The sequence below is a fragment of the Temnothorax longispinosus genome, chromosome 11, assembly GCF_030848805.1.
Source record: "Temnothorax longispinosus isolate EJ_2023e chromosome 11, Tlon_JGU_v1, whole genome shotgun sequence".
NCBI classification, from domain to species: Eukaryota; Metazoa; Arthropoda; class Insecta; order Hymenoptera; family Formicidae; genus Temnothorax; species Temnothorax longispinosus.
In genome coordinates, this window is record NC_092368.1 from 1,405,413 (window position 1) to 1,424,538 (window position 19,126).

Below are 19,126 nucleotides of genomic sequence, written 5' to 3' on the forward strand. Positions count from 1 at the left end.
CAGATGGACGAAAATGACGGTGTCCCACATTACCCGCCTCTGTCCAACATTCCTCGCCCTTATCCTCGCTCTATACCCGTTGCTTCGAAGAAACCAGCCCGTATTCCCCAGCCCCGCAGATTTACGTAGTCTGATAAAGAGAGAGGTATTCGCAAATAAATTCACGTCGGAAGAATAGTAACGCGTTTGTAAAGATGAAGGAGAACGGTTGCGCTGCGACTGAGCGACGTCTTCTCCGTTTGTTTCACTCCGTTTGTTTGTGACTCACACAGTCACGTGCAACTGTTTTCGCTTACCCTCCCAGCTTGAACTTTTACCGATTCGTTCTCGTGTCACAAAATTTTCACATCTCCCTCCTTCTCTATCCGCCCGATTTTCTTTGTACAACACGTAAACATCCTCGTTTGTAGCTTTGTTTAATTTCGATTCTTTGTCGCTCGTCGGTCCGTAATAGTTTCACAGGAATTCGTACATGCCAAATTACAACAAAATTTCGTCGCGTCGACTCGTCTTTTATAATATGCTCATTTTAATCTCGTTATAACTTTCCGTTATTGGATAAAATCGATTGAATATTATAATGACGAATGTAGATTAGGTTGAGTGAATGTCCTACTTAATTTAAAAAAAAAAAAAAAAAAATCAGTCCAAATACTTATTCACGAAGTACAAATTTTTCAATTAGATTATATACTCAACGAGATAAAGACGAATGACACCGGAAGATTAGCATAACTGATTGTTAGCGCAACTGCATTGTTTACAACTATAGTGTCGTGCAACAACATTCCCCGCAAATATTCTCCCTCGCCTATACATGATACTGTTATCGGTACCGCATCGTCGATCTCATTCAAACGTCGACTTGTTTCCCACTTACGTAATCCACTCTTGAATCTTCGTAGTAGCTCGGATTATTTTATCAACTTCGCCCCCGAGAAACTTAACGCATTGTCTCGGGCGTTAAATTTCTTGACTCTCGCTTCTGAAAATCTTTCGCAGGCGCGTTAACTCGCGATATATATTACTGTGTCTAACTCTTTGACCGTCCTCGAGGGACTTAGGCTCCCAGACTGGATAAATCTATCTCATCTATTTATCTCTCTCTCTTTCGCTCCAACCTTGTCCTTTACTATTCTTACGCGCCATCTTGCTCCATTGTTTCACGATATTTAAAATCTACCGTAAAAAGAAACTGTCCAAACCAACCTTTTCATCGAGACAATCGTCCGTTCCCGTAGAGTTTGTTTTCTAAGGGCTCGAGATTCACAAAAGATTCATTCAGAAATAGTTAGGTATCTGTATCTTATCGGCACTCGAAACGGTCCATTGTAAAATCTAAGCGAGGAACGACCGAGAGAGACTTGGCTGACTCCGCTTCTTTGCGACATCACCGCTCACTAGGCCGGGTCTAAATAAATTGTTTCGCGCAGCTGTTGGACGGAGCTCGTTTCGCTGATACTTGCAGGCCAGCGGAACTTTGACGAGCCGCGAATTGTCGACGTCCACCAAGTAGATGTAAAATCACATTACATTTATCACGAGTGAAATTCGAAGACGAACCCAGCGAATCGGGTTAATCTTTGCGAATTTATTTTTGAAACGGCACTAGTTTCGAAGTATTACAAATCTCGAAAGAATCGGAATGTTTTAATAAATAGTAAAACGGTGTGAATTTCCAAAGTTGCGTGTCGCCACTTTCAAGACGAAGGGGCTAATGAGCGAGGCAATATCAACTATAAGTGTGAAGTAGTAGTCGCTATCGATCGTCGCCGACGACGGAGAAAGTACATTTACGGCTGTCTTCGTATATCCTAAGAGGAGCATAATCTTTTTTAATCATCCTAGCTGTATACGGGAGGGAAACCCGAAAATGAAGATAATTGTGGCGAAACGCATATAATTACGCGCGTATCAGATCCGGCAAAATAATCCTAACCGCAGATTTTCCTTTGTACGTAACAATTCGCTCGACAATTTCCCAAGCTATTTTCCCCTGAAAAGTTTCGCGATAATAATAGCACGTCCCGCAAGGTGTAAGGAATATTCTTCAGAAAAGCCTAGAGATGAAGACTGATGAAAGCTATCCGCAGTTATCGCGTTCAGTGCACGCCATTGTTCACTGACGATCAACTAATTATTATTAACAGCCTACGTACATTCTACAGTTCGTGCATTATTTTGACAAATCCTAAACTAGAGGACCTATCTCAAAACTCAAACTGGGATTCAGATCAGAGCACGATTGTCACGCGGAAACCCGGGCAAACGCGACCCGTCGGAAATCTCACTCTTACCTGCGATTAAGCAGAACTCCACTGTGACGACTAGTCGAACGCGTCCGGCAGTAGGCAGCAGCGTTTCGTCATCCTGACGCGACGGGTAGAGGAGTCCTTTTTCCAAGTATCCAATTCACAGGCACATCGCGGAAGCGTCGTCGCGCGGACGTTTCTTCCCCCGACGTTTCTGTTCCAGCGCCGGATTAGAACCTTCACGCGAACCTCGGGGGGGTTTTTATCACTCCGGGCTTCACCACACTCGACGAACGGAAGCGCGAGCGCGCGTAGAGAGAGAGACCAGCGTACGCGGGGGTTGGGAGGGGGGTTGAATCTCCTCGATACACGGAGAAGAGAATCAACGAACCGACAGCCGTCTTCCCTTCGCGGAAGCACGGAAGGTGTTTCGCAAAGCTACATTTCGCACCACAGCCACCCGTCCGCCCCAAGAGTCCGCCTGTCGCGCGCGACGATCTACATGGATTCGCCCCAGCGACTTCGCATCTCGTCACCGGACGACGACGTTGGAGTATCACTCCGACATAGGTCGACCAGGGCGCTCCGAAAAACGGGCTGCGATTCCACACGGAGCGCGGCCTGTCAGTCGTTTGCCGTCGCTGCTTCGGGCATATCTCCCTTTAATACAGGCGCCGCTCGCCGGCCGGGCGTAGCTTAAAGTCGCTCGCTTCACCCGAGCGGATCTTTCGAGAAAAACGTTCCGAAGGAGCGACGCCGCGAACAGTACTGCACTGTCGTAACAACAGGTTTCACGCCTCCCGCTCCGAAATTACCGGAGCAATCGAACGATAATTCCCCTTTAGCGGCCGCGCGCGGTTCGAGCGTTCAGGATTGGATTTCGAACGATCACCAAGCACCGCGAACCCGATCGCGTATACCGAACGAGTACCCGGGAAAACGGGACGGGACAGGCGTTCGAATGTTCGACCGGAGGTGCCGAATCGCACTTCCGGCAATCTCGCGAAATTTATAGCCGCGACACAAAAGCGGTGTAACGTCCGCACCGCTGAACGACCGAATTGTGACTGCGGACTATGGGCCTGGCAGGCCGTAGCCCCGCCGCGGGTTTGCCCAGAATGGGGCAAACGCGCCCCGCCCCGTCCGCGAAGCCACGCCCATTAGCCGCGCGAGTCCACGCCTCCATCCCCGAAGGTCGGCGCCTCCTCCTTCCGCGGACTCGCCTGCCGTCTTCGATTGCGACCTACGGCGATGTCAGATTGAAATTTCATTGGCGTAATTAATTATACGAAAATTTCTCGCCGATAACGAGAGGGGGGAAACGGAATCAGCGAATCCGCTGATAATTGCAATGTTTTTGTGGAAGCTTTTAATTTCCACGATCAATTGGGAAATAATTGCATTCTTCTCGAACGGACTATCTTTACGATTGATAGATAATTGATTCCTATGATAATACTAACAGCTAGCAGCTATTAACAGTGTAATAACGAAATTACACCTAGCCAATCAGATGCGTACTCCTCTAACGTGAAGTATACGTCATTAAAGAAAGTACCAATATCTTATTTAAAAAGAAGCTCCTTCGATTCTACAAATACGATTACGCATCCAAAATATGACATATATCCAAGATGATTCATACTATAGACCCTACAATAAGAGACTGGCTATAAGGCCAGTTTTGTTAAAAGTCTGCGAGAGAGAAGGATATTTATATTGCTTTCTCTTTCTCTCTTATATCTCTTTCTCTTTCTGTTTCTCTTGCTTTTGACAAAACTGGCGGACTAATCAAAACTGGCTGTCTTATATAGCCAGTCTCTTATTATATATGTAGGGTATTTAATTCATACCATTACTAGTTATCGCCTTACATTGATACATATTTTATTTGACTCATAATTATTCATTAATCGAATTTCTTATTCATATCTTTCACCCACGCACCTACAGATTTACAAAACGAGCTCGTAGAAGCACACTTTGTTAAAATACTGCCGTATGTGTCAGCTTGACAAATTTTACATTCCAATCTTTGTTAGGCTATTATTGCTATCTATGACGCAATAATAGAGTGTCAGGAGTGAAAGGAAATATCAAATATTTTGATTTTTGTGATTTTATGAATAAACAAAATTTATAAAAAAATGTCTAATTAATCTGCCGGAAGTAATTACGGTTAAATATTCTTTGTATTTTATAATATAAGTCGGTTTTCCGTGTTTCTATTTTAAGGAAACAAAATCTCTGTACCAGAGCCAACATATAATGAATACATTTAAATCAAGAGATACTATTAAACCCCATTAAATTAGTAAAATTGTAAACTAAATTAAAATATCTAACAATTTAAAATATTTAAAATATTAAAAAAATTTAATAATTTGTCGAAAATTTAGTACAGATTAATTTTTATTGTATACATAAGATATCTTTGTTCTATCATGTAACATTTTCTATAGATTGTACAGAACAGTACGTTTTGTACAAACTTTGATTTTGCGTTTTTTACATTGCGACTTTACATTTACAGCCATCATGCGAGAATCTCGCACGGTATAAGCAAGGTATCACGAAGCATTTCTTCGAATCATTCACAACGCATTAATAACAATCCTCGAATCGTCCATAAATTCGTCAGTAACAATGTAGCAAACGACGGCGGTCGTTTTACAAATTTGTATCCGGGCGGCAATACGGCCCGACCTAATCTAACCTGACCCGACGCGGATCTGGTTCTACGACTCATTTCATCCGTCAATTCTTATCCCTAACGAGACAACGTTTCTGGCAACGGTCGGGCCTAACGTTGCCCGTTGTCGCAACGAGACCCCCAAGGGCTCATGGGGTTACCGCGCGTAAAGAACGACGCGAAAGAACGATCATCCGATTACGCGCGGATGTCGCGTGCGCGTCAGCATGGCGCCTCTACCCGCGAACGGGGCGGCTGAGGCGGCTCGCCCGTCGTCGGGTTATTCCCCCCTCCCCCTCCTCTCGACCCCCCACCGCCCCCACCTTTTCGCGCGCGCCACGCCTCGATATCGAGGCCGATCCGCGGGCTTTTTGCGTGCACGTCCACATGCACACCGACGTGCCGAATGCCCCGCCCCGCGAGCGCGCGATTAAACGCCATGACGCGTGCGCCTCCACTCGCGGGACTGTATGACGCGCGTTCGAATTACCGCCGCCATACTTTTCCAATGGAAAGCACGGCTTCTCCGGGACGCGGTCGCGGCGGCTAGCCGCGCCACGGCGTCGGCTATTCTCTCGTTTCTATTCCTCGCCCGCCGTTTTCCATGCAGCCGGACGAAAGATCGGCGATGCCGGTCACGATATCCATGCACGTCGAATCTGGGAAGCGATCGGTAATGCTCGTTGTAATGCGAATATATCCGACGAACATTCTTGACCGCATTGTCTCTTTTAGATATTCTCTCTGCGATGTCTCAACTTAATCGAACAATACTTGAGGTTTATTCGATATTTCTAATATGTATGTTTAAGGAAATTAAGATTAAAAAATGTTGAGATCTCTATTTATTAAGAATTTCGAATTGTCAGATCGTTGAACACTTTTTTGTGTATGCAATTTCACAAATTTGGGAATTCTCAGATATTTTAATCTTATATAGGTGTTCTGATATTGCTCGGGCTGTAAGAATAATTCTTCACCTTAAATTTCAATATATTTCATTGAATCGATAATATTAATATTAATATACAAGCAATATACTTTTTTGTGTCATAATTTAATATAACTGTAACTTTATTTCAAGTAGAGTTTAAAAAATTAGCTCTTATTCACAGGGTAATTTCAAGAGCGTCACTAGCAGAGTCCTCTGTCGCTTTATTCGAAAATTTCATGGAAAAAATTATCGATGTAAGAAAACCATGCTTGGGAAGGTATTAAACATTTGTCCTAAGAATAATAAGTATTGAATTATTATCGAAACTAATTCTATAAATTGAATGCGCAATTATATAAGATATATAAATAAAAATATCGCGATAGAACACATGATCTCGACAAAAGATGTATGTAATATATCATGCTCATATTCACTCGTAACAATAAAAACACGACGATGGACGGTATATTTTTAGGACCTAATAAATTACAAAGAAAATAAAAATTATATAATAAAAATATATCGGTTTTATTTCTTGATTCGGCAATTTATAACATGGTATTAAGAATACAAAAAATAAATATGCCGAAACCCGGGATTGAACCGGGGACATTTAGATCTTCAGTCTAACGCTCTCCCAACTGAGCTATTTCGGCTCACACGGATGATCGTTTCGTTCCACTTTAGTTGGGACGTCGCATGCCAACACGTATACAATCATGCACCGTTCGGGTGAATCGTGATTGATCTTTGTTCAGTCTCGTCTCTATACCTGGACACGTCGCAAATACCGTGACCAGCTAGCAGCTGTTGACGCGAACAAACATCCATACGAACATTTGGTGTCGTGCAGTTCGAGATAAAGGATGCATCGAGCTATAATTAATTGTAATCAGGTGCAGACCGAGGTGATATCGGAAGGCCGTTGGATAGAGGAGGATCCGCTACCGCATTCCAGCAAGCAGGTAGTCCTCGTCATTCCCGGGAATCCGGGTATTCCACGATTCTACGAGGGCTTCGTCAAGGAGCTCAACTCGAAATTAACGTCGGACACCCCTGTTTGGGCCATCGGACACGCTGGACATGTTCAACCACCGGAGAACCTGGACATCGCTATGCCCGGCGACGAGAAGTGGGCAGACTGCTACGGTCTGACGGCGCAGATTCAGCACAAGGTATTCGAGGTCTTCAAACACTTCTTATTGATCTCCTGATCTCTCAATAATATGGCACGGCTATAATTCTATGTTGGCAGGCTGAATTCATAAGACGATACATTCCAGAGGATGCGCATTTGTATCTCGTTGGACATTCCATAGGTGCTTGGTTGGTACTCAATTTGCTCAAGAACGATGACATTGAAAGAAGGATACGCAGATGCTATCTGTTGTTTCCCACGATAGAGTATATGGCAGAGACCCGTAATGGAAGATTTTTCAACAATTTTGTACGTTTCGGCATGTTTATCGTGATATATTTGTCGTATCTATGAAACATTATGGCTGGATTCGGGGAGCGCGCTATTAGCGCTATTTGCTTGTTCTATCCTTGTTTTACACCTGATGAGCGATAAAGACAGAATAATGCAATAGCGCGCTAATAGCGCGCTCCTCGAATGCAGCCTATGAGTATCGTAATTATTTCCCACATGGTTTTAATAATTATATTTTTCTTTTCAGATATCACGCGCAGCACCAATTTGGATTTGCCTGTCTTGGATCTTCACAACAATATTTCCAGTAGCTCTACAAACATTTATGATACGTATTTTCGGTATGATGTTTTGTGGTATTCCACCAAAATCCATCAGAGCGGTTCGAGAAATGCTGAATCCAAGAGTTTTGCGTAGAATAATCAATCTTGCCAATGAAGAGATGAAATATGTGAAAGAAGCTGATCACGAGACTATATCGAAACATGCTGATAAACTTTGGCTTTATTACGGTGCAAAGGACGGTTGGGCTCCGGTGAAATATTACAGAAATATTGTATCAAAGCATCCTGATCTGAATGCTCAAGTATGTCAGCGTGGCTTTCGTCATTCGTTTGTGTTGAATGATGACGTGGACATGGGACGTATCATCGCCGATCTCATTAACGAAGATTCGAAACACTGAATTTTAGTATAATTTAATTATATATTTGCATTATTTCTCACATTTCTAACTAAAATTTTTTTTATACTTTTGTATATGGGTTTATATTGTTTTATTACTGCATTTTATATTATATATTTATTATTGTTGTTATACTGAGTTTGGTTTCTGGATTGGAGCCGCGTGAATTGACTATTTGATTCTCGACTAGAGATTCTCAAGTAAGGGTCTCTAATTCCGACGTTTTGTGAACATTTCAGTTCACTTCATCAGAGAGAAGCAGCCATGCGTATTCGTTCGGAATCAAACAGACAAGTCATATGCGATTCCAATCCGGAAACCAAACTCAATATTATTATATTATTAGTTAGTATTTTATTAGTTATTTTCTTATATTATATGTATTATTGTTATATGTATATTATGGTATTATACATATATTATGGTATTATTTTTTATATATTATTAATTTTACAGAAATGCCATCGATCATTTCTCTATGATCAAGTGGATCAAGTGTAACATGTGAATAAAAATGATACAATGAGGACAATTTTTATATATTGAAATTAAAATGTAATTTTATGCCTAATTGTTACAAAGATTTAATTACCATCGAGTTAAAATTTAATTAGATTTAAAACAGCGGCGACGGTATTTTCGTTCATTTCGTATTCGCGAGCTCGGTTCTATTTTCATTTTTGGCGCCACTTAACATCAGCGATATAACTAGACGAACTTACATCTGGGACATTCAGCCATCAAGTTTGCCTCCCTAGAATTTATAAGATGCTTTATATGTATACATATAATCAACATTTTTATTCTTCGTGTAATGCGTAAATTATATTTGTCATTCAGTTTATAACTCAACTTTTAATTATCTAAAAATATTGTTCAAAAAGAACAACACATACGGTCTTTTAAAAATTCGCGAAATGACGCAACCACTGTTCGACCAATCAGATATTACTTGCGAATAACGCAACTTCTGGATCTACCTATCAGATTCCTTTCTCGATCTTCGCGATTTTCGAGTACAGCCAATGCGGCGTGTTCGTGCCCTCCTCCCCCCTTACGTTCTCGGACGCGTCGAATGGGTTAAAGCCACTTCTAGAGTTCTCACGTCCATTTCGCATCAGACGATATCGCAACGGGACGCATCGTGCAAGCAACCCAGCAGCGTGCAATCGGCAGGTAGTTGCCCGAGACCCGGCCCGAAATTCGTCGTTAGACTGGTACCGTTGTCGTGACCAACCACCGAGCGTCGTCTGCAGATTCGTCGAGTGAAACGCAGCATCAAAATGTCACGTCTCACGGTAGCGTTGCTGCTGATTTCCCTTCACGCGGCGTCCGTTTACGGTAAGGAAAAAACGAGATCATCCGGCGGAACAATCACAATCGAGTGCGCGATTTTGTTAGGGGGAGTGGCGCGCGCGTACGTGTGTGTGTGCGTGTATGTACACACAGCTAGGGTCGTTAACGCCGCGATTTTAGACGCTTATCGCGGTCATATATGGGAGGGATGATTAATAACACCCCGCATATAATCGAAGATTCGCTCTTGGTTGCGCAACGCAACTAACGTTTTCTTTATAAAATGGGTGCTCGAATAATCGATAATTGTTGGTCTTATCTGATTCTCCGGACATTAAGCGACATTAAGAGATGCGATATCACGGTGTGTTTACCAATTTCCTGAGAGTGTTTCTCGTTTCTTTTTTGTTCTCGTTTCTATCACAGTGGTAATAGCTTGTTTCCATTGAAACTGAAGCGGAAAATTTATTTTACGCAGCGCGATCGAACAAGAGATTTGGCGCTTTTTCTTGACTGACTAACTGATGTATCGCAACTTCGACCAAACTGCGGTTGGTCGACTTAATCGGCAATTAATTCAGTCGGCAGAACCGCATAATTAGTCATTCATTAGTCACTGTTCTAATCTTTTTTCCATGTATTAAATAAAAAGTTAATTTTACCCAAAATACAGATATTGCTTAATTAATTAAGTTAAGCATTGATTCGTTAAACTTCATTTAGCACCTCGAACCCAGCATCTTAGAGTCGAGGAAGAATTCCACGTCGAAATTGCAAGGCTTTGTTCCATTCATAATTTTATAGTGTGTTAAATCAGACGAATTGTATTCTTATATACTTAATATAATTCGCTAATTGATACATGACGCCCTGCCCAAAATAGAGCACATATTAGGAATAAGAACAAATATTAACCCTATTAGCTCCGCCACAGTTCGATTCAGCGGACCGCTGAACGTTTTTCGATTTTCTAGTTTTCACATAATAACATAATTTTCTACTTTCCTTATAATAAGTTCAGTTTAAATTCAAATGATTTTCTTGGCCTGATATTATCATAAACGTTTTTTTCAGAGTCTGTATTACCAATTTCTACATCGGTACAAGCTTAAAAATATTAATTAGAATGAAAATGACAATTACTACGTTTACGCGAGCGTTATTACTTTTGTAGTAACCTACGACAATTCACTCGTTTACGCGGAGTAAATTATCGCAAGTTACTACAAAATCCTGTTTACGCGAAGGAAAATTCCGTTTACGTTAACATCATTACGTGCTTTGCGCAGCTTTTCCATGGTATATTATATCTGCGCAAGGCACGTAACGATATCGTTAATGTTTACAGAATAGGCCCCTTAAAAACACCTATTATAGACCGGGACATAAGGACTCGAAAATAAGTGTGGCTAGCTAGAATTAAATATTAGGATATATAAATATAGGAATATTCTTGTAATAAATATTAAATATTAGGATATGTAAATGTAGGAATATTCCTATATTTATATCTTATATCTTATTCTTTTCTATTGTGCGTTACGTTTAATTGTTATTTCTAATTCCGGTTCCTATAATATTTATTCTTCAATATTTATTTTTATTCCTAATATGTGCTTTATTGTGCGCAGAGCCTTAAAGTAAAATATACTATAAATATGCTACGAATGCTATGAAGATTAGCTTACGAAAGTACAAAGTTATCATTAATCTGAGACAAGGTTGCGTCCGTATCTTATTCGTTTTCACGAGTCTAGCGAAATCGGATATCTCGCAAATGCTACGCGTTAATAGTTCTTCAAATTGATAAAACAACGAATTCTCTTGGTCATTCATCAATTTGGCAAATGGAATCAAAATTTGTTAGGATCTCTGTGGATAAACGAAACACGATTGTCAATTACGCGTAGTTTTGTTTTCCTTCTTTTTACTAAATCTACTTTACTACGTGTTTTTTTTTTTAGATAATTTATATATCTTATTTTTGAAGCGATCTCGTTATTTTTCTTTGTGTTTCAAAAATATGTACATAGTATTATCTTATATGTAATGTCGCTATGCTGAAGATAGAAATAATCTCTCTATTTATTAGGAGGATTCCAGGAAAGTAGAGATAAAATAGGTCCAAGTTGACTCATGTAAGCGACAAACGTTTCCTGTAGGCAGATTTCTGATAGCGCGTCGCGATAGGAAACGCTGCTTCTTAATTTAGCGCAGTCTGATTTTTACATTAGTTATCTCGGCTTCTTGCCGATCTATTGCCTGGCAATTGACTATATTTACAGCGCCGATCGGAACGTTACGTCGTGTGCAGATTATCAATTTGAAGTAATGTCGATCGATTAGCGTGTCATAGCCCGATCGGTCTTTTGTTTTTTCCCTCGTGATAAGAGCTATCAAGTATCAACTGTCGACTGTAACATGGACAGTAATAGCAGTAATTAATTAGACTAAATGCATTGGTTGAACCAGTGTTGGTTTAGGTTTAGACAGATGATTTCCTTGGTCCTTTTTCACGCTCTCATATTTTCTACGTGCTTGTGTGTACGTATATATGTACAGCATAGCGATCGATTACGTTTGGATACGCGGAATCCAATAATGCTATCACGAGTTAACTCCTCTTCATTAAAAATATTCGTATGAAAATATAGAAAATAGAGAATAATAAAAACTACATCGGCGACATTAGGTTTTTTAAATATATTCTTTATGCATACTTTATCTATTTTTATTTATAATTTGGATTTTATTAATTTCTACCGTCTTTTGTTTCGTATCACTGATAGATAGACGAAGAAGCTAATTGTCAAATGCAGAAAAATGTTGAAATCTACGAGGCAGTAAAAAATTGAGTCCCCCCTGGCAAAATAACTTCTTGAATCGCCGGCTTGAGCTTCCCTTTTTTCTAGGAATGAAATGACGTCATGGTAGACGTGCATCTAATCTCTCTCATTATATTACAGTTTACACATACTGCAATGGTAATATGAACCGTAAATCGTGGCTGTACGTTCCTAAGCTATTGCGTCGGCGAGTTTAAGAGTTATATAGGAGTGCTTTGAACTATAATTCTCGCAGCTAAATATTCCTACAATTAAGCATCAAATAAATAGAACATAATTATTTGTTATCGTCAAGATAAGATTAAGATGGTGTTGCATTGAAATCTGGAATTGTTTGGGAAATATTTCACCGGCTAGCAATTCAGTTCGCTTTTATTTTTTTAACAGCTAGTATTTAAGATGTTTTTAGTGCGCCGAATATTTTAGAGCTTGCTTAATTTTTAGGAATGGAATGTACCTTTGAAAGCAACAAGAATTTCTTGGAGAAGATTTTGACTACCTGTCCAAGACCATTGATAGATCCATCCGAGAATTCCTACTGCTGCTTCGACCTGTCTACCGAGAAGCCCTATTGTTGCAATGCCGCGGAGTTTGCGAGGACTGGGTAAAATATCATAATCGCTCGTAGCATACGCACAGTGTTCAAAATAAATTGTATTTAATATGTTAATTCTAAATGGCGCACGATCTTTTATTTATTTTATATATATTATTCACGGGTGTCAAAATAACATGGCAAATAATAAAATTATTTGAGAAAATGATTTGCATAACAGAAGATAATACATTGCACACGATATTTTTCTATCATTTTCTTTATGTATATATTATTACTTTACAGGCTCGGTATCATCTTGCCGGTGGTGATCGCAGCAGCTATAGTTATCGGGCTAATAGTGTGCTGTATATCCTGCCTCTGCTGCACCAGCTGCCCGTGGTATCGCCGTCGTCAAGGGACTGTCTACGGAAGTATGTCTTCTCTCTCTTAAATTTCGTGCATTAATATTGAATTACCATACACAATTTTCCCAATATTAAATTCATCATATTTTAAACATCTCCATTATACATGAAACAAATATACATTGATGAATATCAATAAATATTCTGTGTCAGAGACAGCGGCAAAATTATCTTTGCAGAAGCATTCTTCTAAAATATTTATAATTACAAACGCTTTTGCACGATAAAAACAATTACAAACATCAGTTAAATTATTTAATAAAATTAAGTATAGGTATCGATGAATTCTGAATTGGCTAGTAACAGAGTCGTCATTCTTTCTAGGACCAGGCGTGGCATAATACCATTCTGAAAGACCATTCCTCCTACGAAGAGTATTTGTATGTCAATGTTTAAAACATTTTTAACGATTATTGGGGTATCCTGCTTCCTATATGTAATCTGAAATTAAGTTAATTCCCATAAGGAACATGTACTTATATATTTTACTATATATACCAAAAGTGCATTTTCTCCTTATAAGAATATCTGCATTACATCGATATTTTTTTCTTTTCAGTATTATATTGACGACATTATTATATTGAGAGCATTTTTATAAAAGGTCTAAGTTTAAGTACCCGAATTGCTATATTCTTATAAGGAGAATCTAGTCTCTTAGATATAAGATAACTTTGCACAGTGGAAACCGAGTTTGAGATACACGTACAATAATACGCATATAAACAGCGTTACATATCAAATATTTTATATAAATTGCATTTTGATATTTTTGTTACAGCCATGCTTCGTATAGCGTTAAGCGTATCTAAGATGTATACATATGAAATGTTCCACTTCATATGTGATAAAAATATGATATATAATATTTATTTTATTTATTATAGATTGTTATTTTTTTTATATTGAGAGCAATGTCCATGAGAAGGATATGATATTAATAATGATATCATCACTAAGCATATAAATTTAGATGGAACATTTTGTGTGTAATTGTCTTCGGCCTTTTTTCAATTGATGCATTTACATCTTCCAAATACACTACATGAAATGTGTTCAAATAAACATTCCTTCCACTTGTGCATATATAACTAACATTAAACTTAGCAACATTAGATTCGCCTAATACGTACAAAATCGCTAATCAAATATAGCCAGCATGCAGGTCATGTATCTCATTTATAAGACGCTTAAAAAATATATAAATTTTTTTCATAAAATGTTAGACATTATTTGACATATAACCCGATTTATAATAAGATATATATAAGGACACATCTCTTTAAAGACAATTTCGATTAATTAAATTCTGTCTTTTTGTTACTTAAGGTCTGCTTAAGAAACTCTATTGAGTTATTACATCTCATTTTTGTTCTGATTTCGTTAATTTTATTCTTGATGCTAATTTGCTCGCTGTCTCTGAGACAAATTTAAGATATACACTTGGGATCCTTTTGTACCTGTTACACGAGTATTTGTTACAGAAGTTCAGGCACCTGTTGTGCAAGTAATTCAGCCCCAGGCAACTATTCCACCCAGCTACAGCCAACCTGCTCAAAACTATGTTCCATACCCAATGGGCTCGACAGGTACTTGATCAAAATTTCTTGGGTTCACATTCAATCACTGAACGTCTGACGCGCAGTCATCATGAATATATACATAAAAGAATATTTTAATTTCTCAGAAATTTTAGTTGATTCTTCTTAGAAGTCTTTTGTTGAGTTTTAATGTTATTTAACGTCAAAGACACGAAAGAGAAGTGCACGATAAGCCCTTTATTCTTGTTTGGATCATTTCTTTTTCTTATTATTTTTAGGGATGCCGCAACCCCCACCGTACAACGAGGCGTATGCTAAACAGGCTCCGTACAATCCTGCTTATCCACCGCAGCAGTGATCTTCCCAGTTATTATAGTTGCCATAATTAATAGTTATCGATGAACGGTTTACGAGGTTCTTTTCTACCGTACGAGCGATCCTCGAATTTCAACAAAAGTCAATACAGCAAAGAATACGTTGTGTTCATGTAATATCGCACCACGATTGTGATTTATGCTTGTACGTATATGCGTGGGCGATTTACCACCAGGCCATAGACACTCTCGCGCAAATTTTTACTGTTTACAGGTTACAGTTACGTTTTTCTTACTCAATAGATTGTCCGACAAAAGTGCTTGATACTTTTATTATACTTTTACATGTTTGTTAGAAATATATTCTCAAAAAATAGTTTATAAATCCATTTTACGAAAACGGATAGAACAAGTTTCATGAAATACTCTCGATAAAATATAAATTTAACAAGGAAAAGAAGAAATATATTATTAAGCTATTAAACTTTGTATAGCACTAAAATACTCTAGACCCTAGAGGAAAGATCTAATATTGTAAATAAAAATGATGTCCCACACGAGCTTCAGCAGATTAAGAATCCTGTATATTTATCACAATGATATATTGAATTATGAAATATTTTTCGTTTGAAAGGTATAAGAAGGAAAATTTCTGTACGATATAATACTAATCGTATATCGTCAAACGCGGATGGTGACACATGACAAAATGTATTTTGATACGTAATATAAAAAAAAAGTTTCAAGATTCCCGTTTCAGATCTTAATTAAATACTACGATGAGAGAAGAGGAATCTTAGAATCTGGAGGAAGAAAATTCTTTTCTATCTCATATTGACATGTCTCTCTAGAGATAAAAATGCTTATCTTACAATTAGTCATAAAAAATTACATCATCTGTGTTTGTTAGTCAATATATAATCGAAGATTGTGATGTAGGATTATAGGGAGATTTTGAACAACGTGGTACAACAGCGTGACTCATTTGATTCTCAGTGAAAATCGCGTTATTATTCTCAATATTTTTGATATACAATAATAATCGTTATTAATTAATTAGGTACAGGAACACTTTAACGTTCGTGATATTAATCGATAATGATCAATAACGTACAATTGAAAAATTGTCATCGATCGCACACGTCGTCTTCAGTATTGATTTGCGGAGACACGATCAAATTTTCAAATAAACGGTACGCATATTATTCCGATTTTTCTTTTTTATCGATTTTCCCACGGGGATCACGCGTAGGAAGCGAGTTCCGGCACAAATTATAAAGTCGAATCATCGATCGAAGGCCATCCGGCATTTTTCGCAATTCATCGATCGAGGGCCATCCGGCATTTTTCGCAATTCATTGTACAATGTAATAATTGTGTGTTCTAATTTAATCCCTTCAGTTTCGAGCTTTATTCTTTTTTTCCATTGATAAAAGAGCTCTCATTTTTATACATCTTTTTCTTCCAAATCGAAAGACGAAATAGATTAGGTACATTCTTACACTACTGCGATCTTTATACAATCGAACATTTTAACGTGAGACGTTAAAGTCCTCACAATTTCACACGTGAAACACAGATAAAATTTGAATAATTCAGACTTCTACAACTGAAAGAGTTAAATAAAATACGACAATCGGTTTCGATGAACGAGTTTAAAAAAACTAAACTCGCCGATAAATCGACATAGATACAATTTTGGGATTCAATATCGGACACAAGTTTTTCCTATCAGGATTGGGCCCCTGTACACTTTGCAATTTATAAATATCTCTTAACCATCTCTCTTAGACTTATTTCGACCTTACTGCGCTAAAAAGGCACATATTTCCGCACCTGATACAAACGTTATTACAATCTAAACGCTAATGATCTTCCTTTCTTCTTTTCTCCACCGATGTTTGCCGTCCCGATGCCAACTGCGCGTTGACACGTACTACGAATATCGCCCCGTGTATTAGGCTACGCTCGGTGAACTTCATTTCACAATATCGAATGGATGACGGTAATGCAACGGTGACGGTAGTGGCACAACGGGAAAAAAAACATGATTCGCAATTTCTTTTCAATGTATCGCGCGTACGTAAAGACACATTACATATATTATATACGAGGCGACGTCTCGTATTTACATGAAATATATGTAATATATTTCATACGCGATATATTAGATGCTAGTTTGTAATAATTATCCTTTCCTATGTAAGTCTAGTGCCTACGCGGACCTTGCTAAGGCGATCAACTACGCGGATCCTTTGTACAGTCGTGTGGGGAACTATGGGAAGTCTTCGAGAGGAAGAAATTGTTTAGTCGGTCACAATGTATTCGGTATATCGACGTGTGTTGCCGTTCTCGTCCAAACTACCCCGTGAAAGTGTGGTATCGCGCCAGGCGAAATTATAAACAATAATCTCATCTGGCAAAACCCGTACCGACAAAACGCATAGCATTGTCATCAAAATCGTTACATAGTAATTATGTACAATAGAGCGCTGTGTCGCGCGATCTGTCCGTCGCACAAAATTCGTTGACAAAGTAATTTTATCACCAAAAAAAAACGAACATCTTTTCCTTCTCTCTTTCTCTATTCTGAATAAATGTGAAAGTATAAATATGATGAGAAATGAAAAGAGTACGGCTCTAATCCCACTCTGGTCTGATCTCCGCTCAAATGGTTTTTTAATTCAAGTTATTGTCTACCTTATCAGTGAGGCTAGAAAACAGTGCGTTACGATCCGATAAAATCTTCTAAGAATCATCATTGGAGTGAAACTCGCATTCGAAACTTCAGCCGATAAAGTAACACCTTAACAAAGTCTTATTAAAAAATATTTGAGCGGAAAGGAACCCACAATGAAATAGTTACTGTACTTGTGATGTCAACAAAGTCTACGAGATACTTTCGAGGACATTCGACCGGCAGAATTTAATGTGAGGCCTTTCTTTTCTTAATTTTTCCGCAACGTTCACGCACGAAACGATATTGCTCGACTCCGATATTTTATCTTTTTCATCGATTAAAACTACTTTCTTAGGCAATTATGAGAAAGAGGCCGCGTGACAAGCGTTAATATGTATATATGTATAAACACCGAGCGCGCGTCGGCTGCCGGCTTAGTGGCGGGTCTCTTAAATAACATTTATTGCGGCACTTGGTCAGAATACGCGCATTTCGCGCTCGGTTTCGTTTCCTTTTATTCAGTCTATTATTCAAGCGCCTTAACCTGCGCCATCACTTTGCCCTCCCACAGTGGCAGAACCTCGGCATCGTCCGTTATCTCCTCTTGTATGACTTTCATATCTAAGTCTTCGCATTCCGTTTTGAAAAAGTACCTGCAATTAAAGAAAAAAAAAGTAATTAAAATGCACGAAATTATTAATTTGAGTTGTCTCTCGTTAAGCAACGTTGCATTACCGATAACTCCCTTTCTTCGGAAGATACTCCTTGAACTGCTTCAACGTGACGTTGTGACCAGGAATTTTGGTCCTGTAAGGGAATTGCTCGTCACAGAAACTGAACACAACAGTGGTGAAATCGTCCTGCTTCGGTTTCCTCAAAGTGGACTGATTGGATTGGACGTACGGTTGACTCTGCGACGCGAACTCGTACGCCTGTTTCGAAACGTTGATGTGTCGTTGCTTGCAACTAGTGCGCGCCTTGTTCTCCTCCATTAGCCTTCTACAAGTCTCCTCCAGTTGTATAACCTGTGACATAGTTATCCGTGACGCATACATCTCATTGCCAAATAAAGAAGGGAAAGAACAGCTCATATTCACCGTGTGAGGTGGTGTCAGAGGTGGCATTCCCGGATCAGCAACGAACGGTTGAGCAGGTACCCCCATACTCCAGGTTTCTCTGTTTGGCCTTTCCAAGGACCCACTACGCGAGCCGTACCTCTTGCCGTGACGACTACTGTGCTTCAAATCAACCTTCTTGTCTTCTTTAAACCGAGGCATCAGACGAACGTCCTTATTTATGGAAGGCTGCACGTCGCTGACTACGCTTACCCCGCTATCTGTTAGCTCTGTCATTGACTTTTTCGTGGCTGATCGTCTCGTCATGTCCGACCTTCGGAATCTTTGGTCGTGGCCTGCGCAAAAAAAAAAAATTTTATTTTAATAACGATCACAATTCGCGTACACAATGCACGCGCAGGCCGCCATTCAT

At 39.1% G+C, this 19,126-nt stretch overlaps 4 protein-coding genes and 1 non-coding gene across 14 annotated transcripts in view; 2 read left to right on the forward strand and 3 right to left on the reverse strand.

Annotated features, from left to right (window-relative positions):
• The window catches only part of Wge (winged eye), a 52,511-nt gene extending 49,185 nt beyond the window's left edge, over positions 1-3,326 (reverse strand). For all 4 annotated transcript variants that reach the window (XM_071794359.1, XM_071794360.1, XM_071794356.1 and 1 more), the window contains exon 1: positions 2,298-3,326. The gene's annotated coding sequence lies outside the window, so the exon portion shown is untranslated. The remainder of the gene's footprint in view (positions 1-2,297) is intronic.
• Positions 3,327-6,464: 3,138 nt separating this feature from the next.
• Positions 6,465-6,537, reverse strand: Trnaf-gaa (transfer RNA phenylalanine (anticodon GAA)). Its single transcript has one exon. It is a non-coding gene; the product is annotated as a tRNA-Phe (tRNA).
• Positions 6,538-6,576: 39 nt separating this feature from the next.
• Sturkopf (lipid droplet associated hydrolase sturkopf) lies at positions 6,577-8,524 on the forward strand. The gene is made up of 3 exons (XM_071792978.1): positions 6,577-7,056; positions 7,137-7,328; positions 7,561-8,524. Exons 1-3 carry the CDS (start codon positions 6,748-6,750, stop codon positions 7,996-7,998), a joined length of 939 nt encoding a protein of 312 aa, XP_071649079.1. The 5' UTR covers positions 6,577-6,747; the 3' UTR covers positions 7,999-8,524.
• Positions 8,525-9,075: 551 nt separating this feature from the next.
• LOC139821716 (uncharacterized) lies at positions 9,076-15,518 on the forward strand. Of its 2 annotated transcripts, none has more exons than XM_071792982.1 (5): positions 9,076-9,339; positions 12,585-12,744; positions 12,982-13,109; positions 14,591-14,692; positions 14,923-15,518. In XM_071792982.1, exons 1-5 carry the CDS (start codon positions 9,282-9,284, stop codon positions 15,000-15,002), a joined length of 528 nt encoding a protein of 175 aa, XP_071649083.1. In that variant the 5' UTR covers positions 9,076-9,281; the 3' UTR covers positions 15,003-15,518. The 2 variants fall into 2 exon arrangements, with proteins under 2 accessions (XP_071649083.1, XP_071649082.1); XM_071792981.1 differs by having other exon boundaries at positions 9,077-9,339; positions 14,588-14,692.
• An 810-nt stretch (positions 15,519-16,328) lies between these two features.
• Positions 16,329-19,126, reverse strand: part of Axn (protein axin) — a 29,694-nt gene continuing 26,896 nt past the window's right edge. For 3 of the 6 annotated variants that reach the window (XM_071792961.1, XM_071792960.1, XM_071792962.1), the window contains 3 exons: positions 18,736-19,049; positions 18,374-18,663; positions 16,329-18,291 (listed from right to left, as the gene is read on the reverse strand). In XM_071792961.1, coding sequence (XP_071649062.1) covers positions 18,165-18,291; positions 18,374-18,663; positions 18,736-19,049 — 731 coding nt within the window. In that variant the 3' untranslated portion in view covers positions 16,329-18,164. Of the gene's footprint in view, positions 18,292-18,373; positions 19,050-19,126 lie in introns of all 6 variants that reach the window. The other 3 variants (XM_071792957.1, XM_071792958.1, XM_071792959.1) reach the window with 1 other exon arrangement.